The sequence below is a fragment of the Mauremys mutica genome, chromosome 12 (assembly GCF_020497125.1).
Source record: "Mauremys mutica isolate MM-2020 ecotype Southern chromosome 12, ASM2049712v1, whole genome shotgun sequence".
Lineage (NCBI taxonomy): Eukaryota > Metazoa > Chordata > Testudines > Geoemydidae > Mauremys > Mauremys mutica.
The window spans coordinates 57,323,425-57,349,500 of NC_059083.1; the positions used below are offsets into that span (position 1 = coordinate 57,323,425).

Below are 26,076 nucleotides of genomic sequence, written 5' to 3' on the forward strand. Positions count from 1 at the left end.
TTCCTGTCTAAGCCAGATTTATTTTTTAACCAAAGCGTCTTTCTCTGTCAATTGTGGGATTGTGGATTTTTGGATATATAGTAAAGTCTTCTTAAACAATTCCCAATTATCTTGCTAATTTAGTTTTGCAGAATTTTGAATTTTTTGGCACAGAATCCCCCCAGGAGTAATCAATGGCTATTAACTAAGGTGGTCAGGGATGCAATCTCATGCGCTGAATGTCCCTAAACCTCTGACTGCCAGAAGCTGGCCATGGGTGACAGGGGATTGATCACTCAATAATTGCCCTGTTCTGTTCATTCCCTCTGAAGCATCTGGCATTGGCCACTGTCAGAAGACAGGATACTAGGCTAGATGGACCATTGGTCTGACCCTGTATGGCCGTTCTTATGACAGTACATAAATTAAAAGGACAAAAACCGACTGGTCAGTAAATGAAGAACATAATGTTTCACAAACACAAAATAAATAAAGATGATAATGACCAAAAATACTCAAGATGACTGAGTGATGACTGAACAGCAAAAGAAGTACAGGGCCAATCACATACAAGAAAAAATAGGACAATGACGACCAGCTGAACAAAAACAGAATAACCCCAATGACTGGTTGCAGAAAAAGGAGGATGACAATAACCACCAAAAGAAAGGCTATGACAATGAAGATGACCAAGCATGAAAGGCTAGAGAAAGAGAATCAATAAAAGGAAAAGGATGACAATGATGACTGAATACAAAATAGAAAATGATGTTGCTGATAGGCCACAAAGAGAAGAAAAAGAAGCATAATTTTGACAACTAAGCAGAGAAAGAAGAGAGAAAGGTGACTGGAAACTTTGGTGGATCATTGTGGAGGTTTCTGAATATGACGTGGAATGGGAATACAAAATGCATTCTGCTATAATTGTATAAAGCTTGGACTTTTCAAGAGTGCAATGATAGTGGTATGATCTTGTATTTCCTAGTTTGTGTGATTTTGACTTGGGTGCCATTTGTCCTTTGGAACTTTAATTGTTTTCTAAGGAATTTTTTTTTGTAATTTTTGTAACATTGGATATTTGAACTACATTGTGTTGCTATTAGTAAGGAGCACTGAAGTGTTGCTGCGTGGTTTATAAAGCAATTGTTATTGTTTAACAGTAGGCAAGGGATAGCTACCATAACTTAGCATTATTGGGTTAGGGTTGTCTGGACAGCATGTTGGTGACCCTGGTTGGTTACTGTTGATTTTTTTGTGGTAAGGATGATACACACCCAAACACACTCACAATCCCGTATGTGTGAGAAGGTGATGTATGTAGTTATATGACCTTCTGCTTTATTTTATCATTTTTGTGGTTTTGAACATAAGTTATCCATAAAACATTAAACTGTTTGTAGCAATTTTTTCTGTATGTTTGAATTTTGCTGGATTCTTTGTTTTAAAACTGAAGACATTGTAAAGAGGACAAAGAGACCAACTGTAAAGTTTCAAGTTGCCCGCATGCGGTCCCTCAGGCTGCTCCTCATGACTCCATCCTCATCACAAGTTTGGCCCAATAAACCTTTTGGATTGGTCAGACTGAGATTCTCATATAATTTGCTGTCTGGGTCTGCTGCACTTTTTCACATGACATTGCATTGTGATATCATTTGGTTTCTCTCCACTGTCTCCCTTAGGTGTCTTTTGTCATTATTTCCTACAAGAAAATATCTGTTCTGTACTTTTATCCACATGTGTTAGATTTCAGCCCATTGAATCTCATTTTGTTATTCCTTACCCATATTTCTAACCCTCCCAATTATTTTGTATTGTAATCCCTCCCACTTCAGTATCCTGTGTGTAAGCAGAGTCAGGATGAGTTCTGCCCTGACATCTGGTGATGAATTGTGGCAAGTTGTGGAAAAGAACTTCAGCGGCTGGTCTTGTTTGCATAGGCACACCGACTCTGCCTATCATGAGCCCACAGCGACCCAAATGGTCACTTTGGCTGCTGTGGGATCCCCAGTTTCTCTGTTATTGGGGCAGAAAGAATAAAGTGTTGTTACCCTGATTATGTGAGTCAAGGCCAGTGGAACTGTTTTATGACAGAGGGACTCACCATCAACTAAGTAGCACTCGCTAGATAAAGGACATGGGTTCCAAAACCCAGTGAATTAAGAGAGACTGAGAACAAGTATTTGTACCTGATGGTATGGGCCCCTTTTGAGGGCCTGAAACACCAATTGCTCCTCCTCCTCCTCTCTCCACTGTTAAATAGCAGAGCTAATTTTGATTCCACTAAGAGTTTAGTTGCAGGTTGCTGTGCTGAATGCACTTTGGGCCAATGGTGCACCAGCACTGGGGTGCCCCTACTACAAGCAGAAACCACTAAAGAGCTAAAATTACTAAGAGCTGAGATCACTGAGTACTGTGTTAACTAATGGGGAAGCCTGAAGATATATTGTTAGGCAGCTGGCAGAGCGGAGCAGTTTGTGGGATGATTGGAGCAGCCCATGGGACAGTGAGTGGAGTGGCGCAGAGCGGAGCTGAGCAGTTTGCGGGATGGTTGGAGTGGCCCATGGGATGGTGAGTGGAGTGAGGTGGGGCAGAGTGGAGCTGTTTGTGGGGCGCACGGTTGGTGCGGCTCATGGGACGGCTTGTGGAGTGGAGTGGCTCGTGGTGAAGACTGCAGCAGAACCCCATGGAAAGGTGGGGCAGTTGGCCTCAGACCACGTACGGTTCCCCTTAACACCCTGTGTACCTCTTCCCCCCCCCCCATTTCCACTCAGGCCTGGGGGGTGCGGTAAAACTCTGCAGATAAACTCTTGAACTCTGGGGCTGTGCTGACCAAGGACAGAGACTTTTGGGTTGTTGGAATTTTGGGTGATTTTTTGGGTTGCTGGACTCAAGAGACTTTTGAGGTGTTGGACTTTTGGGACTTTGGGGTGATCTTTTGGGTGGTAGGACTTAAGCCCCTGAGTGGAAAAGGATACCTCCAAACTTACTTGGGGGGTGGGTCTTTTCCTCATGGTTTGTGTTATGAATCCTGTTTGTGGTGTTTCCCCAACATAATGCCGCATTGTTTCCCTCCTTTATTAAAAGGATTTTGCTACACTCAGACTCCGTGCTTGTGAGAGGGGAAGTATTGCCTCCTAGAGGCGCCCGGGGTGGTGGTGGTATGTAATTGTCTCCCAGGTCACTGGGTGGGGGCTCGAGCCGCTTTTTCATTGCGTTATTGAAATGGAACCCCTGGATATTGAACCCAGCCCTTGTTGCTGTCAACTCAGACGGGCATGAGGGTTACATGTGTAAAGTTCCATTTGCCCCATCTCTCAATCATTAATAATCATGTTTAATAAAACCAGGTCTTACACTAATGTCTATGGCTCCTCACCAGATACCTCCCCATCCCAAAATTACCAGTGTATAGGTTTAGCATCATGTGCACTATGTCAAATGCCACGCTAAAATGCAGAATTACTGCATTTTTGTCTCTAATGCTGTACCTTACTAAAAATTCAATTATATTTGTCCAGCATTAGCTTGTACTTTATCATCTGTGCTGCTTATTATTATTGCACAGAAAATTCATATCCTTTAGATATTTGCAAATTTAAAAAAAAACATATTTATTCCGTTGTTTTGGAGGAAATTATATTTAGCTTACCAGATGGTAATTGTCAGGAAAATTTCCATCCTATTTTAAAGCAAATCTGTCTCTACAATTCTGTCTGGAGTGCTGTTTGAAACGGTTTGAAAGAATAAAGCCATGAATGATCTCAGAGGACTTTGGCATCTTTCTCCATACAAGAGGTCTGATTCATTCAATTGACAGAACAATCAGTTCTGAAGCTAAAACCTGTGAATTACGTATTTGAAAATTTAGGGATAAGTGTTCAACGTATGTTTGATTATGCAAATATATCTTGTAAATGCACAAACCTTAATAAAACTCCAAAGCTAATGAGTACAACATAAAAGTCCTTCTGCTTCTTTGTATGCAAAGGTCTCTACAATCTTTATTTACTAGACACTGAGGACAGAATAAACAATAATTACAAAGCAAAGTGACAGAGAGATTCACATTTTGTGCATTTCTTCAGTCACTTTGCATCATGGAGACATCTTCACTCTTCTGCTTCAATCTTCTTGTGAACCTCGCGGCTCTTCACCCGGAGCTTATTGACCTGGGACTCCGCAATGTCAGCCCGCTCCTCCGCCTCTTCCAGCTCATGCTGGATCTTGCGGAACTTGGTGAGGTTGACATTGGATAGTTCCTCCTGAGGATGGAGAAAGAGAGTTGTAAACCAAAGCTCTGAGGGTTCCCCTTTTCCTGCATTTGGGACTTAATAGGAGGTGTTTGTTTGCTGAGGGGACAGGGAAGGCCCAGACTGTTACCCACTTACCATTTCATATCTAAAATCTAAGCACGGCCCTTCTCACTCTTGCCCTTTTCTAATTTTTTTTAAAAATCATTAAAAACTAATTGAAAATAGATTTTTGAACATTTTGGAGTGATTTTTTCTTTAGGTTTATACATTCATTTATAACTCCCTTTTCCTAATCAGGCCATATTAATGCAGTAGTATATGTTATTTTAAATATAGATACATGACAGTAAACAACAATATGCTCGGTGATAGATACGGAAATGAAAGCATCCAATTTAGGAAAGCAACAGTATTCTAGTTTGTGAGTCCTTCATGTCAGCAATTTCACAGGCTTAGAGTTCAGGGTTAGACAATCAGAAATTATTCTTCCTCATAACAAAAAACTTAGGACAGCCAGCTTCCTACCAACTGTAATGAGGTGCCCCATTCAAAGGGAGAGGGGAAGAAGATAACATTGAATTAATGGAGCTTGTACAGTACTAGAGGCTCTCTAGCCCTTTCACACAGGATGGAATCGAGCAAGAGATGTACATTTTAACTGTGTGTGTGCATGTATTGTATAGAAAGATAATGCTAGTAGTTTAATTGTAATGTGAATTTATTGTAAGGGGGTTTCTCCATTCCATGAGTACAGAAACCCTGACCGTGGGCATGGAGTAACCAGAATCTGGCAGGGCTGGTGTCAATTGAGCTCAATCTGCCAGTGGGACTTTGCCCTGCTGATTGGCATGATCACAACCCTTCCTTGGAAGGCTTTCTCTTGGAATTGGGGGGCAGTGGCCCTTTTTGATGGTTCCCTAAACCTGGGAGATGGGGAATGCAGCTGGACACCCACTGAAGCCAGTGGGCTGGGAGCAGAGAAGCCATCAGGTCCCCCAAAAGTGCCCTGTGGTCAGGGGGAACTGGGACCTGGGGGTAGGTGTGAGACATGAGAGAGACAGCAGCACATCAACATGGGTCATGGGACATCATACCAAGAAGGGCAGAGGCAAGACATGGGGTAAATAGGGGTAGGGCCATATGGGGGCAGCGTATGGGGTTAACAGAGGGCAGCAGTACATTGGGAGAGAGGCAGCAAATGCCGGAACAAACTCGGAATACATCAGCAATCTGTATCAGTTAGTCACCAAAACCATGGTCACGGTCATAGCAAAAGCTGTTAAGATGTCAAATCAGCATGATCAAAATGGCCAACTGAGTTTAATCACTCTCTTCCTCTTCTCCTCCCACCCCAGCTAAATGTAAAAGACTCAGTGGCGTTCCATTTAATATAAGAAGCAGAGGGATGCTGCTCTTCCCTTTGGTGAAGAGATCCCTTGGAAAACACCAATATCATTTTATGACCATTATATGTTCATCTGTTTGGTTGGTTGTGTTTGTGTTGATTGCTATATGATTGCTAAAGGGTTAAACCAGGCATGGCTCACATGTAAGCAGGAAGGGAGACAAGAGTTTCAGCACCATTCACCAGTACTAAAGCAGATGTCAGAAGTTTCCTTCTGACCATGCCGAGTTCAACATCCTGTCTTGGTACAGAGGAGTGGGTAACCCAGACAGGAAACTGAGGCAACAGGGCTTAGGAATGGGGTAAAAACTGAGCAACTGCGGCGCAGGGAGAGAGGGTGACACAGGGATTGTGGGAAATCAGGCTGTGCCCACCCCCATTCCTAGAAAAGGGGGTGTCTGGATAAGCTAAGCCTACCTACGTTTTGGGTAACATAGCTCTGCATGTAGACTGTGATGTTAATAACCATTTGCTCTTGTTACTTTGTGTTCCTTCTGCTGAGATTAAACAATATATTGTTTTGAAAAGGCTGTTTTATGTCCTTTGTGTTTGCACCGGTCACAACTCCTGAAAAAAAGACTTGCAAGGCAGCTGACTGGGTCAGGCCTCATAAAGAATCTCAGTTGATTGCAGTACTGTACCCTGGGACCCAGTCTGGGAGCAGGAGAAAATTCTGCTGCAGAAAGATGACATTTCAAGGCCTGTCACCCAAGGGGGTTGCACTCAGACAGACCAAAAGGGGTCAAAGGTGCAGTTAGCCCTGAACTGTGACAATCCAACAGCTGTGACATCCCAGAAGATTCCCAACCAGCCTATCAGAATGTAAATTTAAACTAAAAAAAAAAAATCCATATCCCCACTGGCCACCTCATGTATTTCAAGTAAAAGAGGTAAAATAGCTGCTTCCTCATTTCTCAATTCTACATGATTTGTAGTAGCAAACAGAGCCTGCATCTCCAACCATGTCTAAGTGACATATGCAGATCCAGGTAACGTGTCACTATAGAATTATGAAAACTGTCAAACTAAGTCAGATCTTTGATTACCCTACCAAAAAGTGATAGAGAAACACTCAGAGTTCCTCACTAAGCTCTGCACACATAAGTATTTGTTAATGAGAGCCAAGCATTTTTACTAAAGGAGACTTAGAAAAGGTGTATTCTGACATCCCTCAAACATTCTGCAATATCAAAGGATGCATATCGTCCCTCCTCAGAATGATACTTACAGATTCCTCAGCTTGTCTCTTATAAGCTTTCACTTTCAGTTGTAGTTTATCTACCAGATCCTGGAGCCTCAAAACATTCTTGCGGTCTTCCTCAGTCTAGAAACAGTTTGTAATGGAAAAGAGTAATTTCATTACCAAATTATTAGTCTATTTCCTTCACATTATACAGTAAAAGAAACATTGCATATAAATATTTTGGTAAGTATATAAGATGGATAATAAAGATTATAATGGATATTTTAACATTCTCTTTCAAATGATTTCCTGGTGAACTCTTTGTTTTTCCATAGTATTACTGTTAACCATCTTACTGTTTGAGAAGGACAATAAAAATTCTCCCCTGCAGGTTCAGGTACAAACAATTCATGCTCCCAGGAGAAGGATGTGACAGCAAAAAGGGCCTCCCTCCTTACCTGATAGGTCAGTTCCTTTACTCTTCTCTCATACTTGCGCATACCCTTGATAGCATCAGCGCTGCGTTTCTGCTCATTGTCAACCTCACCTTCCAACTCACGCACCTGAAATGAGAAATGGATCGTTGAGTTTCACTGTGACTGGACATAGGAAATGCTCCTAAATGCACAGATATGGGGAATACGCACTCTGGCCTCCAGTTTCTGGATATGCTTCTTGCCACCCTTCAGTGCCAGCTGCTCTGCCTCATCCAGACGGAGCTGCAGGTCCTTCACCGTCTGGTCCAGGTTCTTCTTCATCCTCTCCAGGTGGGCGCTGGTGTCCTGCTCCTTCTTTAGTTCCTCCGCCATCATGGCCGCCTAGTGAGTAAAGAAAGGAAACTGGTCCAGAAAACCAGCCATTTCAGGTGCAAACACGGCCATGTTCTCCAAAGAAAGGTGCCTCCAACTCACATCCGTGATTGCCTTCTTGGCCTTCTCTTCTGCATTCCGTGCTTCCTGAATTGTCTCCTCCATTTCACTCTGGATTTGGGAAATGTCTGTTTCCAGCTTCTTCTTTGTGTTTATCAGGCTGGTGTTCTGTTTAACAACAACAGACAAGATGTGTTTACAGTTAGTCCCAAAATATTGATTCTGGAACATGAACTGAATATTTGTACTTAAGGTAGAGGTTATTATTAACATTTTACTGCAGCAGAACTCTCCTCCAAATGTATCATCACTGCAGAACATTGATAGCTAGTCAGTGATGTGCTGTGAAAATTTTAAGAGCTCTCGCTAACATTACCCACCCCACAGCTTGTGACAAACCCTATGTGCCAATTGTTGTAAATCTGGTCCATTCCAAAACAAAATAATCACTGTGTAGAAATATTTCCTGAGACTTAAAAGTATCTGATGATGGAAACTGTATAGGAGGCAGGAAAGCCACTCCCAGAGTCTGAGACACTAGCCCCCCTCCAACACATCACTGCAATGTGTTGCCTTCAACACAGCAACATGAGGAAAATCAAGGATGGCCTTGCAGCTTCATGCTTTCTGTTTAACAAAGGTCCATCCTATGGACATTAACATAAAGGCCATTTCAGGAACAAAAATCTTCTAAACACTCCCTAGCACTGCTCTTTGGAGCAGGGAACATACACAGCAATCTCCTGCTTAGGGGTTTGTGGGATTTCTTTTCACACTAGACCCTGACCTGGGTGTGCAAGAGCTGCACTCGTTCACTTGCATCCAGAAGCTCCTGTTCAGCCACTTTCCTGGCCCTCTCTGTCTGTTCCAGAGCTGACCTCAGCTCCTCAATTTCGGCCAGCATCAGGTTAGCTCTGCGCTCAACCATGGCCACCTGCTCCTTCAGGTCTTCTTGGCTTCGGAGAGCATCATCCAAGTGTATCTGGGTGTCCTGTAAAATGAGTGAGAGAAATTACCTGGAGGCACAGACTCCTTGGCATACTGAAAAGACCAGCTGAGCTATTGCACTAGGTATGTGTGGCTTACTGTACCTTGAGCACTCCTTGTGTGTTTCGCAGGTTCTTCTGTGCCTCTGCAGCCAGGCGGCTGGCATGGCTCAGCTGGATCTCCATTTCATTCAGATCCCCTTCCATCTTCTTCTTTAGCCTAATGGCTTCATTTCTGCTCCTGATCTCAGCATCCAGGGTGCTCTGCATGGACTCCACAACTCTGATATGGTTTCTCTTCAGCTGATCAATTTCCTCATCTTTCTCAGCAATCTTCCTGTCAATTTCAGACTTTACCTGGTTCAGCTCAAGTTGGATGCGGAGAATTTTGCCTTCTTCATGTTCAAGTGAAGCCTTAACAAGAACAAGTGAAGGGTCAATAAAGGGACAAAAATAGATTTTTCCTTCCAAATAAAGTGTTAAATGCTCCCACAGAGTGGAATGTAGTGCTATGGGTAGTATGGACACTGAGTACATAGCTTCCAGGACAGCATGTGCTGTCCTCCTGTCTCTGTGAATTATCCCACCGTGTTTACAATAGGATACAGATCCAAGGTTTTCTCTTTCTCTTTGTAAAACAGTGACTAATGGCGTTCGTACCTCAGCTTCCTCCAGAGCAGACTGGATTTCTGATTTCTCTTGCTCAATCTGCTTCTTCACTTTCTCCAGCTCATGGATGGTCTTTCCCCCCTCTGCAATCTGCTCCGTGAGGTCAGAAATCTCCTCTGTTGGGTTACAGACAAATAACGCAGTCAGACAAAGGGCCCAAAGAGAGAGAGAGGCTCTTTAGAAATGCCACCAGCACAGACAGATTCACTTTAGAGTGTTAACAAGCTTTCCAGAAGGCCCGTGTTAGAGAAGAAATCCAGGGACTTACGCTGTAAGTTCTTGTTCTCACGCTTCAGTGTTTCAAGTTGATCCAAGGTTTCCTCATAAGAATTCTTCATCTTAAACAGCTCTGTGCTGAGAGAGCGAGACTCCTTCTGGGAAGCTTCCAGTTCAGCCTGCGTTTCCTCGTATTTCTGCTTCCATTCTGCCAGAACCTGAAGAACAACAAGACCTTAGTCTAAGCAATGGAGATGACTAAAGGATGCTCCATCCAACACCCACAAGGCTGAAATACCTTATCGAAATTCTTCTGCTTCTTATCCAGAGCTGCGCAGGCGGCATTAGATCTTTCCACATCAATCATCAGGTCCTCCACTTCATTCTGCAGCCTCTGCTTCGTCTTTTCAAGAGAAGCACATTTGGAATTCACAGCTTCGACATGTTCTTCAGCATCCTGCAGACGCTGGGCAAGCTTCTTCCTGGAAGATTGTAAATTCAGCTCCCATTTAGTGAGTAAATTCAGCTCCCATTTAGTGAGTAAATTCAGCTCCCATTTAGTGAGCAATATGGGAAGCAAACTATGTACAGCTGCTCTGGGATTTGTGAGAGCATAAGTCACCTCTTCTGGGCTATGACTCAAGTGCATACACAGTTCAGGTCCTTTCTCAGTCACTCTTATCCAATTCATGTACAGTACAATGTCTCTGATAATCCCTCTACCATCAGCTCACACGCATTATCAACAGGGTCTCTCTCAGTCTTTCTTAACCTAATGAGCATATTTGCCATTTTCCAACCCATACCACTACAAGGATATACTGCATCTCCTCTAATCCCCCACCCCAAAGCACATCCTTGGCCTCTTCCATTCCCATCCTGAGCATATCACTGGCCTCTTCACATTTCCCCATTTAGTTCTTGGTTTCTTCCAGTCCTCCACCCCAACACATACTTGGCCTCTTCTAGTTCCTCTGTGCGCTGAATGGCGTCCGTCTCATATTTGGTTCGCCACTGGGCAACTTCACTGTTGGCCTTGGACAGGGTGCGTTGCAGCTCACCCTTGGCTTCCTGCTCCTCCTCATATTGCTCCCGGAGCAAGTCGCAGTCATGGCGAGCAGACTGCAAGGCGTGGGCTAGTGCATTCTTAGCCTAGAGAAACAATAGGAGTAGCACAGTGATGTAGCTAAATATCCTGGGAATCCTCCGGACAATGGACTCTGTCAGACTGTGGAAAGCTATCCCAGGGAAGTGGTGCTAGATTTGATGGATGGCAAATTTAAAGCTGGGAGTAAATAAAACATTGTTAAATATATTGTAGGGAACAATCATGCATTGGCAGGGCCTGGGTTAGGTGACCTAACAAGACCTTTCCCCCTCTATCCTCTATGGTTTCATTTGAGGTTAAAGCATCTTGCTCACAACAAGAATCCAGCTTCACAGAAAAGGCTGTTGGAAAAATCCTCACCTTTATCTCCTCCTCTAGATGCCTCTTCAGTTCCTCAATCTGTTGGGTAAATGCCTGCTTGCCTCTTGAGAGCTGAGAAATCAAAGTATCTTTTTCCTCTACCTGGCGCGCAAATTCACCTAAAAAAGTGAAAATGAAATAGGAGGGATTTAATTTAACTGACTGGAAAATGATATAGTCATCCATTAACTACAAATGGAAATGCTTTAAAGAAAAGCAAATAACTTGAGTTCTCAATTCATCCAAGTCATTGTTCAAGAACTTCTAATAGCAGGTGCCAAGCAGCAGGGTGGATATGCAGTTTTTCCACAGAATGGCAATTTCCTCCCTTTTGCGCCTCATATTTTCTCCATACACTCACAATGTCTACATCAAAAAACATGTATGCATCTTACCTGATTCTGTTTGTAGACGAGCTCTTTGAGCACTGAGGTCATTGATTGTACGCTGATGCTCTTCTTCCTTTGTCTTAATTTCACTGAGCTGATCTTCCAGGGTGCGGCACATCTTCTCAAGATTTGACTTTGTGTAAAATGGACAAAAAGAAAGAGGATAAACACATGTGGTCTCCAGCATTCTGAGATAATTGAGAGCTTTGGCATGACAAACACACATGGGCTCAATTAGTGAGGAAACCTCACCCTTCATAAATCTGTGTGCAACAAAGTATGCAAAAGGTAAAATGAGAAGGGGAATGGAGCAAAGAGGGAGCGTGAGGAGAGAGGGACAGGCTGAGACCTTAGTAGAATGTGGCAGAAAGTATGGTAATGGGAAGCAGACACAGGATGGTAGAGGCTGTGTCAGCCCTATCATAGAATCATAGAATCATAGAATCTCAGGGTTGGAAGGGACCTCAGGAGGTCATCTAGTCCAACCCCCTGCTCAAAGCAGGACCAAACCCAACTAAATCATCCCAGCCAGGGCTTTGTCAAGCCTGACCTTAAAAACCTCTAAGGAAGGAGATTCCACTACCTCCCTAGGTAACCCATTCCAGTTCTTCACCACCCTACTAGTGAAAAAGTTTTTCCTAATGTCCAACCTAAACCTCCCCCTCTGCAACTTGAGACCATTACTCCTTGTTCTGTCATCTTCTACCACTGAGAACAGTCTAGATCCATCCTCTTTGGAACCCCCTTTCAGGTAGTTGAAAGCAGCTATCAAATCCCTCCTCATTCTTCTCTTCTGCAGACTAAACAGTCCCAGTTCCCTCAGCCTCTCCTCATAAGTCATGTGCTCCAGCCCCCTAATCATTTTTGTTGCCCTCCGCTGGACTCTCTCCAATTTGTCCACATCCTTCTTGTAGTGTGGGGCCCAAAACTGGACACAGTACTCCAAATGAGGCCTCACCAGTGCTGAGTAGAGGGGAATGATCACATCCCTCGATCTGCTGGAAATGCCCCTACTTATGCAACCCAAAATGCCATTAGCCTTCATGGCAACAAGGGCACACTGTTGACTCATATTCAGCTTTTCATCCACCGTAACCCCTAGGTCCTTTTCTGCAGAACTGCTGCCCAGCCATTCGGTCCCTAGTCTGTAGCAGTGTATGGGATTCTTCCGTCCTAAGTGCAGGACTCAGCACTTGTCCTTGTTGAACCTCATCATATTTCTTTTGGCCCAATCCTCTAATTTGTCTAGGTCCCTCTGTATCCTATCCCTACCCTCCAGCGTATCATCCACTCCTCCCAGTTTAGTGTCATCTGCAAACTTGCTAAGGGTGCAGTCCACACCATCCTCCAGATCGTTAATGAAGATATTGAACAAAACCGGCCCCAGCACCGACCCTTGGGGCACTCCACTTGATACCGGCTGCCAACTAGACATGGAACCATTGATCACTACCCGTTGAGCCCGACCATCTAGCCAGTTTTCTATCCACCTTACCGTCCATTCATCCAGCCCATACTTCTTTAACTTGCTGGCAAGAATACTGTGGGGGACTGTATCAAAAGCTTTGCTAAAGTCCAGAAATAGCACATCCACTGCTTTCCCCTCATCCACAGAGCCGGTTATCTCATCATAGAATGCAATTGGGTTAGTCAGGCATGACTTGCCCTTGGTGAATCCATGCTGACTGTTCCTGATCACTTTCCCCTCCTTTAAGTGGTTCAGGATTGATTCCTTGAGGACCTGCTCCATGATTTTTCCAGGGACTGAGGTGAGACTGACTGGCCTGTAGTTCCCTGGATCTTCCTTCTTCCCTTTTTTAAAGATGGGCACTACATTAGCTTTTTTCCAGTCATCCGGGACCTCCCCCAATCGCCATGATTTTTCAAAGATAATGGCCAATGGCTCTGCAATCTCATCGGCCAACTCCTTTAGCACCCTCGGATGCAGCGCATCCGGCCCCATGGACTTGTGCTCGTCCAGCTTTCCTAAATAGCCCCGAACTACTTCTTTTTCCACAGAGAGCTGGTCACCTCCTCCCCATACCGTGCTGCAGAGTGCAGCTGTCTGGGAGCTGACCTTGTCTGTGAAGACAGAGGCAAAAAAAGCATTGAGTACACTAGCTTTCTCCACATCCTCTGTCACTAGGTTCCCTCCCTCGTTCAGCAAGGGGCCTACACTTTCCTTGACTTTCTTCCTGTTGCTAACATACCTAAAGAAACCCTTCTTGTTACTCCTAACATCTCCGGCTAGCTGCAACTCCAAGTGTGATTTGGCCTTCCTGATTTCACACCTGCATGCCTGAACAATACTTTTATACTCCTCCCTGGTTATTTGTCCAATCTTCCACTTCTTGTAAGCTGTTTTTTTGTGTTTAAGATGAGCAAGGATTTCACTGTTAAGCCAAGCTGGTTCCCTGCCATATTTACTTTTCTTCCTACACATCGGGATGGTTTGTTCCTGCAACCTCAATAAGGTTTCTTTAAAATACAGCCAGCTTTCCTCAACTCCTTTCCCCGTCATGTTATTCTCCCAGGGGACCTTGCCCATCAGTTCCTTGAGGGAGTCAAAGTCTGCTTTTCTGAAGTCCAGAGTCTCTGTTCTACTGCTTTCCTTTTTTCCTTGTGTCAGGATCCTGAACTCGACCATCTCATGGTCACTGCCTCCCAGGTTCCCATCCACTATTGCTTCCTCTACTATTTCTTCCCTGTTTGTGAGCAGCAGGTCAAGAAGAGCTTTTCCCCTAGTTGGTTCCTCTATCACCACCCCTGGCCTCTCACCTCTGCAGAATGCCCAAGAAGCCTCTCCAGCCATCCCCTCTGATGTGACAAGTAGGCTCGTGCCTCCCTCTACCCTGTTCCCAGTGCTCTGGGGTGCCCCGGGGCAAAGTGATTAAATAAGTGATTATTTCCCACTGGCAGGAAATGTCACATGGAGCCACACAGAGCTTAACAATTGTGGTCAAGTCTATGGGGTGGGGTGCTGATCTGGGAGGCAGGAGCAGGCCATGACTTCTAGTTCCAGGTCTTTTACTGACTGATGTTAATGGTCTATTGCACTCCATAGTCCGTATTATTGAACAATGCCCTGACTTTGGGAGTCAGGCAAATATAATTTTCCCCCATTTTATGGATGGGAAATATGAGGTTATACAAGTCACTTTCAGCACACTGTGGCATGGAATCCAGTGTGCTAACATGGAAAATCCAAACTCCAGCCACTCTGCTTTGCAGAATGAATGTGGCAAACTTATATGGATGGCTGTGCTGTCTGTAACTGCTAGCCCACACTCCTTACACCTAAGCTTTGAAGGATTCGATTTTTATCAGTAAATGTCAATAATCATTGATGTCATCATGCACACAAACCAACAAAAACATTTCCATGATAATAAACGAAATTTACAGATAGGAAAGTCAGAACAATGCTTCTGAAAACTTCTTAGAGTTTGATTTAAGGCTTTTTACTTTGTATATTTTGACATGTGATGCTGTCAGTTTGTGTTTTAACATTGAAAAAGCTTTAACTTTTTGACTCTCAACCTCTACTGTCATTAAATAATTGTCTGAACCCCTACATTGTCTGATCCCTCATAATTTTGTGCAAACGTGAAAATTTAAATACATAAAAATACTTAAAACCCATAATTTTGTACAACTGTGAAAAATGAAATAGATTAAAAAATTAAAAATACTTCAAAATAAACATCAATATTATCAATCAAAATTATAAAAAAATAAATATCAAATTCTGCCAACCCTACTTATACCTAACATTCCTCAGTTATATCACAAAGTTGTATGACCCACTGATAAAAAGTGTGTGTCATCCCTCTCTAGATGCTGGTCCACATAGAGGATAAGAGCTTACTACTGCTACCAGTTATTCATTTAGCTCAGGTTGCTGTGGAGCTAAAGGTTTCAATCCTGCTGATGACCATTTTAGGGGGATCAACATGATTACACTTTATAAAATTTCTGGTTTTTCAGTCTGCTTTATGAAGAAAAATCCTAAAATTTTGCATAACACCATCTTCCTACTTTAAAAGAGCTTTACAATTGCAAGCTGAAGCACTCAGAAGCTAAGTGATACCAGAATTAAGTTTGCCTCTCCATGGACAGCAATAATTCTGGCATATTCATTGCTGTTAGAACGTACTGAATCAGACCAAAGATCCATCTAACCCAGTATCCTGTCTTCTGACAGTGACCAATGCCAGGTGCTTCAGAGGCAATGAACAAAACAGCTGATCCATCCTCTATTGCTCATTCCCAGTCCCTAACAAACAGAGGCTAGGGTAACCATCGCTGCCCATCCTGGCAAATAGCCATTGATGGACTTATCCTCCATGACGTTATCTAATTATTTTTCAAAGCCTGGTATAATCTTGGCCTTCACAACATCCTCTGGCAAAGAGTTCCACAGGTTGACTGTGATTTGTGTGAAGAAATACTTCCTTTTGTTTGTTTTAAACCTCCTGCCTATTAGTTTCATTTGGTGATCCCTAGTCCTTGTGTTATGAGGAGTAAATAACCCTTCCTTATTTACTTTCTCCTCACCAGTCATGATTTTATAGACCTCTATCATATCCTCTCTTAGTCATCTCTTTTCCAAGCTGAAAAGTCCCAGTTATTAATCTCTCCTCATACAGAAGCTGTTCCATACCCCTAGTCATTTTTGTTGCCATTTTCTGAATGTTTTCCAATTACAATATATCTTTTTTGAGAAGGGGCGACCATATCTGCACACAGTATTCAAGATGTGGGTGTGCCATGGATTTATATAGAGGCAATATGATATTTTATGTCTTATTATCTATCCCTTTTTTAATTATTCCCAACATTCTGTTTGTCTTTTGACTGCCGCTGCACATTGAGTGGATGTTTTCAGGGAACTATTCACAATGACTCCAAAATCTCTTTCTTGAGTGGTAACAGCTAATTTAGACACCATCATTTTGTAGGTATAGTTGGGATTACGTTTTCTAATGTGCATTACTTTGCATTTATCAACAGTGAATTTCATCTGCCATTTTGTTGCCCAGTCACCCAGTTTTGTGAGATCCCTTTGTAGCTCTTCGCAGTCTGCTTTGGACTTAGCTATGTTGACTAGTTTTCTATCATCTGCAAATTTTGCCACCTCATTGTTTGCCCCTTTTTCCAGATCATCTATGATTGTTGAATAGGACTGGGCCCAGTACAGACTCCTGGGAAACACCACTATTTACCTCTCACCATTCTGAAAACTGACCATTTATCCCTACCCTTTGTTTTCTATCTTTTAACCAGTTACTGATCCATGACAGGACCTTCCCTCTTATCCCATGACTGCTTACTTTGTTTAAGAGCCTTTGGTGAGGAACCTTGTCAAAAGCTTTCTGAAAATCTAAGTACACTATATCCACACGCTTTTTGACCCCCTCAAAGAATTATAGTAGATTGGTGAGGCATGATTTCTCTTTACAAACACCACGTTGACTTGTCCAACAAATTATGTTCATCTATGTGTCTGACAATACTGTTTAATGACAGTAGAGGTTGAGATTCAAAAAGTTAAAGCTTTTTCAATGTTAAAACACAAACTGACAACAGTTTGCTCGGTACTGAAGTCAGGTTTACTGGCCTGTAATTGCTGGGATCACCTCTGAAGCCCTTTTTAAATATTGGCGTCACATTAGCTATCCTCCAGTCATCTGGTATAGACGCTGATTTAAATGATAGGTTACATACCAGTTAGTAGTTCTGCAATTTCACATTTGAGTTCCTTCAGAACTCTTGGGTAAATGTCATCTGGTCCGGGCAACTTATTATTGTTTAATTTATCAATTTATTCCAAAACTTCGTCTAATGAGACCTCAATCTGAGACAGTTCCTCAGATTTGTCACCTAAAAAGAATGGCTCAGGTTTGGGAATCTCCCTCACATTCTCAGCCATGAAGACCAATGCAAAGAATTCATTTAGTTTTTCCGCAATGGCCTTATCATCCCTGAGTGCTCTTTAGCATCTCTATTTTCCACTGATTCTTTAGCAGGCTTCCTGTTTCTGATGTACTTAAAAAAATTTGCTCCTACTTTTTGACTCTTTGGATAGCTGTTCTTCAAATTTTTGTTTGGCCTTCCTAACAGGGGCGGCTCTAGGCACCAGCAAAGCAAGCACATGCTTGGGGCAGCCCATTTGCAGGGGCGGCAGGGATCCAGCATGGAAGCTGAGAACCAACAGGGGGCCCTGGGAGCTGTAGTTCCTTGGTTAGCTCCCTGACTATAGAACCAGCCCTGGAGCAAGAAAGAACTACATTTCCCGGCATTCCCTTGGCCACTACCAACAGGAAAGGAAGGGGAAGGGAGTGAGGTAACTGAGACCTCATGCTGTAGCCTGCTGTAAATGGAGGGTGAAGGGTCGGGATACCATATTTTAACATTCAAAAAATAGGACACTCCACAGGAAGGGAGGGTAGCCCCACCCTGCCACCATCCACTCCCTCGCCCTGCCACCATCCACTCCCTCCGACTGCCCCCCACAGAAACCCCAACCCCCCCAACCCCCCCATCCCCTGGTCACCCCCTCCCGGACCTCTGCCCCTAACTGCCCCTTGGGATCCCACCCCCTATCTAAGCCTCCCTTCTCGTCCCCAACTGCCCCCTCCTGAGACCCCCCTCAACTTCCCCCTAGGGCCCCACCCCCTACCTGTCCCCTGACAAACCCCTGGGACTCCCATGCCTATCCAACCGCTGCCTGTCCCCTGACTGCCCCCACGAACCTCCGCCCCATCCAACTCCCCCTGCTCCCTGTCCCTTGACTCCGCCCCATCCAACCCCCCCTTCTCCAACCCCCCAGTCTGTTTACTGTGCCACTCAGACCACTGCTGTATACATGCTGCCGTGCTCCCCCGTGGAGCCACAGCCCCCCCTCCCAGCACCTGCCTTCCAGATTTGAACACCTCAAAATTCAGGAGTGCTCAAGCTCAGTTTGGGCAGCTGTTACTTCATTTCTCCTAAATCAAATATACTGATCCACTGTAACTTGCTGTAGAAAAAGTAGGATAAAATTGAGCAAGAAATGCTTCTCAGTGGTTATTAGGACTGGAATTGCTATTTTCAACAGCCTTTGCCTTTTGTTTGTTTGTTTAAAAGGAAGACAGTGATATTGCATTGGCAAATTCCCCATAGAAAGAAAGAGTGGAACAAAAGAATAATAAAGTCACCTCAACTTTTTCTCATTTATGGAGGACAGTCTTATAATATGCATCCAGATATCCTCCAATCACACAAGCTGAAAATTGTTCCACTTTGCTGCAGCTCTGTAACCATATGGGAACCAATCCTGTCTGCGTTTTGTGCACATCCAAAATTCCTGCTGAATGACCCGCCCTGGGAGCGAGTTACCAGTGACCCATGGCTGCGGCGAAAGGAGGGTGCAGGTGGGTGGGGGAGAGCCCAGGGCTGGGGCGGCAGGAGGTGTGTGGGGGGGCAATGGAGGGGGGCAAAGGGGGAGCCCAGAGCTGGGGCGGCAGGAGGTGTGGGGGGGGAGAGCCCAGGGCTGGGGCAGCAGGGGGGTTCAGCGAGGAGCCCAGGGCTGGGATGGGGGCAGCCAAATTTTTTTTTGCTTGGGGCGGCAAAAAACCTAGAGCTGGCCCTGCTTCCTAATTATATTTTTACCCTTAATTTGCTAGAGTTTGTGCTCCTTTCTATTTTCCTCACTAGGATTTAACTTCCCCTTTTTTAAAGGATGCCTTTTTGCCTCTCACTACTTCTTTTATTTTTTTGTTTAGCCACAATGACTCTTTTTTGGATCTCTTACTATGTTTTTTAATTTGGGGTCTACATTTAAGTTGAGCCTCTATTATGGTATCTTTTAAAACTTTCCATGCAGCTTGCAGGGATTTTAGTTTTGGAACTGTACCTTTTAATTTCTGTTTAATTAACCTCCTCATTTTTGTGTAGTTTCCCTTTCTAAATTAAATGCAACAGGGTTGGGCCGCTGTGGTGTTTTCCCCGCCACAGGGATACTAAAAATAATTATATTATGGTCACTATTACCAAGCGGGTCTATATTCATCTATACATCTATATTCACCTCTTGGACCAGATCCTGTGCTCCATTTAGGATTAAATCAAGAATTCCCTCTCCTCTTGTGGGTTCCAGAACTAGCTGCTCCAAGAAGCAGTCATTTAAGGTGTCAAGAAACTTTGTCTCTGCATCCCATTCCAAGGTGACATGTACCCAATCAATATGATGATAGTTGAAAACCCCCCATTATTATTGAGTTTTCTATTTTTATTACCTCTCTAATCTCCCTGAGCATTTTACAGTCACTATCACCATCCTAGTCAGGTGGTTGGTAATATATCCCTACTGCTATATTCTTATTATTCAAGCATGGAATTACTATCCTTAGAGATTCTATGGTACCGTTTGGTTCATTTGACCTTTTTATATCATTTGATTTTACACTTTCTTTCATATATAGTGCCACTCCCCACCACCATGACCTTTTCTGTACTTCCAATATATTTCATACCCTGGTATTACTGTGTCCCATTGATTATCCTCATTCCACCAAGCTTCTGTGATGCTTATTATATCAATATCCTCATTTAATATGAGGCACTCTAGCTCACTCGTCTTATTATTTAGACTTATAGCATTTGTATATAAGCACTTAAAATAATTGTCACTTTTTAGCAGCTGTCTGCCATCACGTGATGTAATTGAATGAGACTCTTTTTCATTTGACTGTTTCTCATCACATCCTACCCATATTTTATCATCTTCCATCCTCTCTTCCTTACTGGGACATAGATATTCTCCATTAATAGATCCTCCCCTAAGGGATGTCTCTGTCCAAAAAACATACTTCTCTGCACCTGTCAGCTTTCCCGCTACCCTTAGTTTAAAAATTGCTCTATGACCATTTTAATTTTGTGTGCTTGTGCTTGACTCTGCAACTTTAAAATTATTTTAAGATAGTTTATAAAGGTAATTCTGGGTAGACTTGTATATTCAGTACTCTATGGTAGACTAATATCTTTCATATAAATTTTAATAATTCACTTTAAAAAACAATATAATGCTAATTATTATACTCTAACTGTGATGGCTATTAATTTAGTAATAACTGTATTTGGAGTTTATAAACTTCTTGGTCCTGTTTGAGATTTTATGTATGTTTTATACAAATTAAACTGTAGATAATTCTGTTAGAATCCAAATTACAGTCAACTCATATCCTGCTCTTACAATCTTTTGTACAATTAAACATGATAAAAATTCTTTCATTCTTTTATGCTGCAATAACACTTAGGATAAAGACAGCACTTTCAATACATAGCTCTGTACCTTGGCTTTGGAGACAGTCTCCATGTTACTAGCCAGGTCATCAATCTCCATCTTCAGTTCACTCTTCTCCTTCTCCAGCTTCTGCTTGACTCGTTGCAGGTTGTCGATTTGCTCCCCAAGCTCTGCTGTGCTGTCCGCGTGCTTCTTCCGGAGGGCGGCGGCTGTAGCTTCATGCTGCAGAGTGGCCTCTTCAAGGTCTCGGCGCATTTTCTGGAATTCTGCCTCACGCTTCTTGTTCATCTCAATCTGAACTGCTGTGGCACCACCAGCTTCTTCCAGACGCTCACTGATCTCCTCAAGTTCCCTGGAGAGATCACCCCGCTGCTTCTCTGCTTTTGCCCGAGAGGCACGTTCAGCCTCTATCTCCTCCTCCAGTTCCTCAATACGAGCCTAGAGAACAACAGGAAACACTAAGACTGTGGCTTCGTTCTGGAGTCAACACCAGTATGGCTGTTGGCAGAGTTCTGCTGGCATAACACCATAGAATAGAATAATAGAATATTAGGGTTGGAAAGGACTTCAGGAGGTCATCTAGTCCAAACCCCTGCTCAAAGCAGGACCAATCCCCAAATGGAATTTTACCCCATTTCCCTAAATAGCCTCCTCAAGGATTGAACTCACAACCCTGGGTTTAGCAGGCCAATAGATGCAGCCTACACTGACAACAGGGGTTCCAGTAGCAAAGGAACATCACTTCCCTGAACTGGGGTAACTACATCCAAAGACCCATTGAGAGAAATTTGGGTTCTTGATACATCATATTCACTGAGTCCACCTCTTTCTATTTCACTTTATTTACACAGAGATTAAAGATGTTTTTGGGGTCCCCTGACCTCAGGGCCCTGGTACAACTGTCCCTCCTTTCTACCTTCTCTCATCAGCATTGCCTATATCGACAAAAGCTTTCTTCCACCAACACAGCTGCATCTACACTGGGGGGTAGGTCGGTAAACCTATGCAAGTCAGGGATGTGGTTTTATCAAACCCCTGGCCGACATGACTATGTCAACCTAACTTAGACCAAGCCTAAAAAAGATGGCTTCCTTTTAACTGAACTTGTTCTGAAGCCCAGAAGAGAAAAAATGTATGACTAGCCTGTAACTCTTTGATCTTCTTCTGCAGCTGGATGGCCAGGACTTGCTCATCCTCTATTTTGCTTTGGAACTGACTGATTTCAAAGTCTTTCCTTTTCACATGCAAAAAAAAAAAAAGTTAGTGCTGGAACAAAATGTATCTGCAGGATACCCCCTGCAAACCATACCTACTTCTTCAGTTTTTCCTCCAGCTGCTGTTTATCATTTTCTAAATCCATTGTGGATTCCTGGGCCAGCTTCAAATCTCCTTCAAGTTTCCTCTTAGCTCTTTCAAGGTCCATGCGAATCTTCTTCTCTTGCTCCAGTGACCCTTCAAGCTAAACAGAAAAAGGCCATAAATTCTCTGCTAACAAGAGCCTAATTTCACACTGGTTTTATTCTCTCCATATGTTATTGTGCCTACATCATCCACTTGCTGCTCCAGCTTGGTTTTAGCTTTGGTCAGTGTGTTCACTTTGTCCTCTTCTGCCTGCAGGTCATCCAGGGTCTGCTGATGGGCCTCCTGGAGGGCTTTCTTTTCCTTTGTCAGTTTAGCGATGGTCTCATCCAGGACTGCCATCTCCTCCGTGAGGTTTTTCACCTGCAGAGTTGAACAGAGGAAGTTAAAGAAAATGGATACAAAACATTATTGTTTGTGAACCAACAGTGTCATATTTTAAAATGTTCGTTAGAGATTCTGCCTTATACCTTGTTTTCTGTGGCATGTTTTTCCTTTTCAACCTTGGCCAGTGTTAACTCAAGGTCATCAATGTCTTTCTTCAGCTCTGAACACTCGTCCTCCAGTTTCCTCTTTTTGGCTGTCAGCTCAGCGTTCATCTCCTCCTCATCCTCTGCTCTTTCAGTCACCTCCTTAATTTTAGCTTCAAGTTGGATTTTGGTTTTGATCAGCTGGTCACATCTTTCCTCAGCATCAGCCAAACCATCAGATTCCTACAGTGAATCCATTATTAGGATCTTTTCTACAAAAATTTTTAACTGGTTTTTGTATCATAATGATTTTTACCGCATCTGTTGAGATGACACTTCTATTTTTAACTCATACTATCAGTGACTCATAATAGTTTTTTAAAAAACAACCATTTGGCTTAAAAGTTCTGCATCTTCAAAACAATTTAAATATGAAAAATGTATATTTTTCAAATATCTCACCGTAAATGAAGCATCCCTTACCAGTTGACATATTTGGCAAATATTTTTAGTGCCTCGAGTATGGCTTTACTTTGAAGATCAAATTTGAGGCTAGATCCTGCAAATGGATCTACTCTCATGAAACCCATGACTTTATAGGAATCCACATGGGTGGACTCTGCACCCACTCAGAGTTCCTCTGAAGTCAGTGAAGCTCCCTGGGGGCAGATCCATTTGCAGGATCTAGCTTTTGCATCTACATAGTGTTAAAACTAAGGCCTAATCCTTCAAAGAACTTTGTAGCCCTCATGGTTATGAAGAACAGGTTGAAAATGTGACCCAAGTTTATCTGATGCAGTGTCAACTGCAGGAGTTTACAGACAGTCTAAAACAAAAGTCTGAGAGGGCAGAATTGCCCCATTTCTCTCTATGAGGTATGAGCTCGAAGACCTGCTGCTCTGATAGGCAACAGAGACCCTGCCCCCAGGGAGTAGCCTCCCTGCCTCTGCCACTCTAAGTGCTATTGTGTGTGGAGATCACATTATGGGGTGGGGATGTCAGGGTAGAGCCAGAGAAGACCCTGTGTCATGGTCTGTGTAGGGCCCCGAACTGCCTTAATCCAGCCCTGAATGGTAACATCAGTGGCACAATAAATATAAATAGTACAGCAGATGTGTGAATTCATCATGGCATGTGAATACATTGGGATTGTCACAGTAAGGGTATGTCTCCACTGCATGCTTCTTTTGGCTCTGTGGAGTGCACACATCCAGGTAGCCACTAGCATGGGTAACAAATAGCAGTGTAGACGGTGAGACCAGGTTTAGGCAAGTAGAGTACAGACATGCCTGAAGGGTGTGGGTATGTACTCACACACATACACAGCTCTCTACGTACTCAAGCCGGGCCTCCCTGCCTACACTGCTGTTCTCTGCTTTCCCCACATAGAAAGACTCCACCAGCAGGGAAAGCCTCTGGCAGGGGAGAGGCAGCTGAAACCTTTTCTTGCTGTCTACTCTCTGCCAGAGCCTTAAACAACACACGTAGCTGCACACTGCAATGTAGCCGTAGCCTGCTTTTCACTGCTGTGGGTAGCCACATGTACCCTACAGGCCACCAGCCATAGTTTGTATTGTAGATGTTGCCTAAGTTGCCATGGATGAGGCAGGAGTATTTAAAGAGCATAACTTTGTTTCTTTGAATTTGCTTGCTCTCACCTTGTTTTAGGGCATGACCTGTCATACGTGACTGGGAGTATTGTTATTTATTTATACACCGATACTTTATATTTTAAACACTGAGAATATTTTATCTTGGCCAAACACTGATCCCAGTGCTATTAATGGGATGCTTCATGGGAAAGTTGCATTTGGAACTTTCAGCTTGGACCTTTCTACCTGCAATAAGGGTCAAATGCACTGGTGATACTCACAGACTGCACTTGGAGCTGCAGGTCGTTTTTCTCTTGCAGCAGGGTCACCATTTTTTCCTCCAGTTCTTTCCTTTTTGCCTCAGACTTAGCAAGCTCTTCCTTCGTTTTCTCAAACTCTTCCTTCATGTTGGCCATCTCCTTCTCAGATTCAGCACTCTTCAGCAAGGGCTTGATCTTGAAGTACAGCTTCATCCAGGGCCAGTGCTTGACATTCATGAACGAGCGAACGTTGTATTGGATACAAAAGAGGGACTCTCTATAATGTAATCAGAATATATGGTTAATGTTAAAGGCCAGATACTGCAATGTTACTAATTGTGAGTAGCACTGGGGCCACTCACTTGAAAAAGCACTACTCTGAAGGTTACATCTTTGGACCTGCTTGAGCCTTAGAAAGTCTAGGGGCAGTAAAACTCCACTGTCGATCTCCTTAATGTGCATGTTGAACTGATGTCTGTTCTCTGTAGACTCACACTCACAAACCGGGATAAACTTTCACTCCCTCTTTACACATCACATCTGTAACTGACCCACTCCCTCTGATGAGTGTTTTGAAGTCTAAGGGACTCTGAATTGGTATAACTCACAGGTTGAGAATTTAGCATAAAAGTACCCAACTGGAAGGTGTAAGTTAAAGTTGGCCACCTATAGTCTAACACGCACTTTATTACACCTTCTTCTTGCTGCTTGGTATACCAGTTATATCCTTTTACACTCCCAGATAGAGCTGTGCAAATAACTGAGTTTTTCGTTCACTGGCAGTTCCGAAAAATAAAATTTAAAAAAAAATTCAGTTTGGGTTGAACCCAAACTAATATTTTTCTGAATTTTCAGTGGATTGAAAAAGTTGGAAAATTTCATTTAAGATTGAATAAAACCTTTTGTTTTGAGTTCAGGCTTTTTAAATTTTCATTTAATAAAAGCAAAGGAAAAGAAAGGCTAGATTCCCCAGACCAGAGGGGAAAGTGGGGGTGATGCTGTGTCTCTACCTTCTCCTCCGGTTGTCTATATAGCATTTAAGTTTCCTTGTGACTCTAGCCTCAGTTTTTGGGACTAAACTATCAGCAATTTTGTGACTAGCTTAGGTCAACCTGAAACTGCATTTTTCAGCAAATGAACTATTTGTCTGAAAATTTTCACCCAACTCTACTAAGTGCTCACACATTGATACAGTGGATTAATGAGATCTAAGTTAGACTGAGTCCACCCCTCCAATTCTGTTCATTTCACCTCTGTAGGGTGACACAAACCCAAAAGACCAAATGCAGTACATTGCTACCTTCTTTCCATCATTTTCTGGAACTCCACTCTCATCAGGAAGCCACGACACATGGCTTGTGTGCGGGTGATAAGCTGTGCCAGTTTATCATCTCTCATCTCCTCTAGAAGACCCAGAAGTCCTGCTTTGAAGAACACCTTGAAAAAGGGAATATTACAAAACATCACTTTCATTCTGGACAAAACACAATTAGATGGTGTTTGAATCAAAGAGTGTCTGTACCTTGGTGTGACCAAATTTATACTGGGTCTGATCAATATCAATGGACCCAAGTAGTTTCTCAGAAGCCTTCTTGCTATCCATGAACTGTCCTTCTGGAACAGCGCTTGCATTTAAAATCCTGTATCTGTTGGAGAAAATGGACTATGAAGATACTTACATTGCTGAAACCA

General features: G+C 43.2%; 1 protein-coding gene across 1 annotated transcript in view; it reads right to left on the reverse strand.

Moving 5' to 3' along the window:
• Window positions 1–4,088: 4,088 nt before the first annotated feature.
• Window positions 4,089–26,076, reverse strand: part of LOC123344834 (myosin heavy chain, skeletal muscle, adult-like) — a 38,705-nt gene continuing 16,717 nt past the window's right edge. The window contains exons 19-39 of the mRNA XM_044981313.1: window positions 25,907–26,030; window positions 25,685–25,821; window positions 24,406–24,661; window positions 22,533–22,775; window positions 22,249–22,425; window positions 22,017–22,162; window positions 21,847–21,937; window positions 20,752–21,141; window positions 11,424–11,550; window positions 11,029–11,147; window positions 10,516–10,712; window positions 9,859–10,042; window positions 9,613–9,778; window positions 9,336–9,460; window positions 8,781–9,089; window positions 8,477–8,680; window positions 7,732–7,857; window positions 7,468–7,638; window positions 7,279–7,383; window positions 6,866–6,961; window positions 4,089–4,241 (exon numbers count right to left, since the gene is read on the reverse strand). Of these exons, the coding sequence (XP_044837248.1) occupies window positions 4,089–4,241; window positions 6,866–6,961; window positions 7,279–7,383; window positions 7,468–7,638; window positions 7,732–7,857; window positions 8,477–8,680; window positions 8,781–9,089; window positions 9,336–9,460; window positions 9,613–9,778; window positions 9,859–10,042; window positions 10,516–10,712; window positions 11,029–11,147; window positions 11,424–11,550; window positions 20,752–21,141; window positions 21,847–21,937; window positions 22,017–22,162; window positions 22,249–22,425; window positions 22,533–22,775; window positions 24,406–24,661; window positions 25,685–25,821; window positions 25,907–26,030 (3,646 nt within the window). The remainder of the gene's footprint in view (window positions 4,242–6,865; window positions 6,962–7,278; window positions 7,384–7,467; window positions 7,639–7,731; window positions 7,858–8,476; window positions 8,681–8,780; window positions 9,090–9,335; window positions 9,461–9,612; window positions 9,779–9,858; window positions 10,043–10,515; window positions 10,713–11,028; window positions 11,148–11,423; window positions 11,551–20,751; window positions 21,142–21,846; window positions 21,938–22,016; window positions 22,163–22,248; window positions 22,426–22,532; window positions 22,776–24,405; window positions 24,662–25,684; window positions 25,822–25,906; window positions 26,031–26,076) is intronic.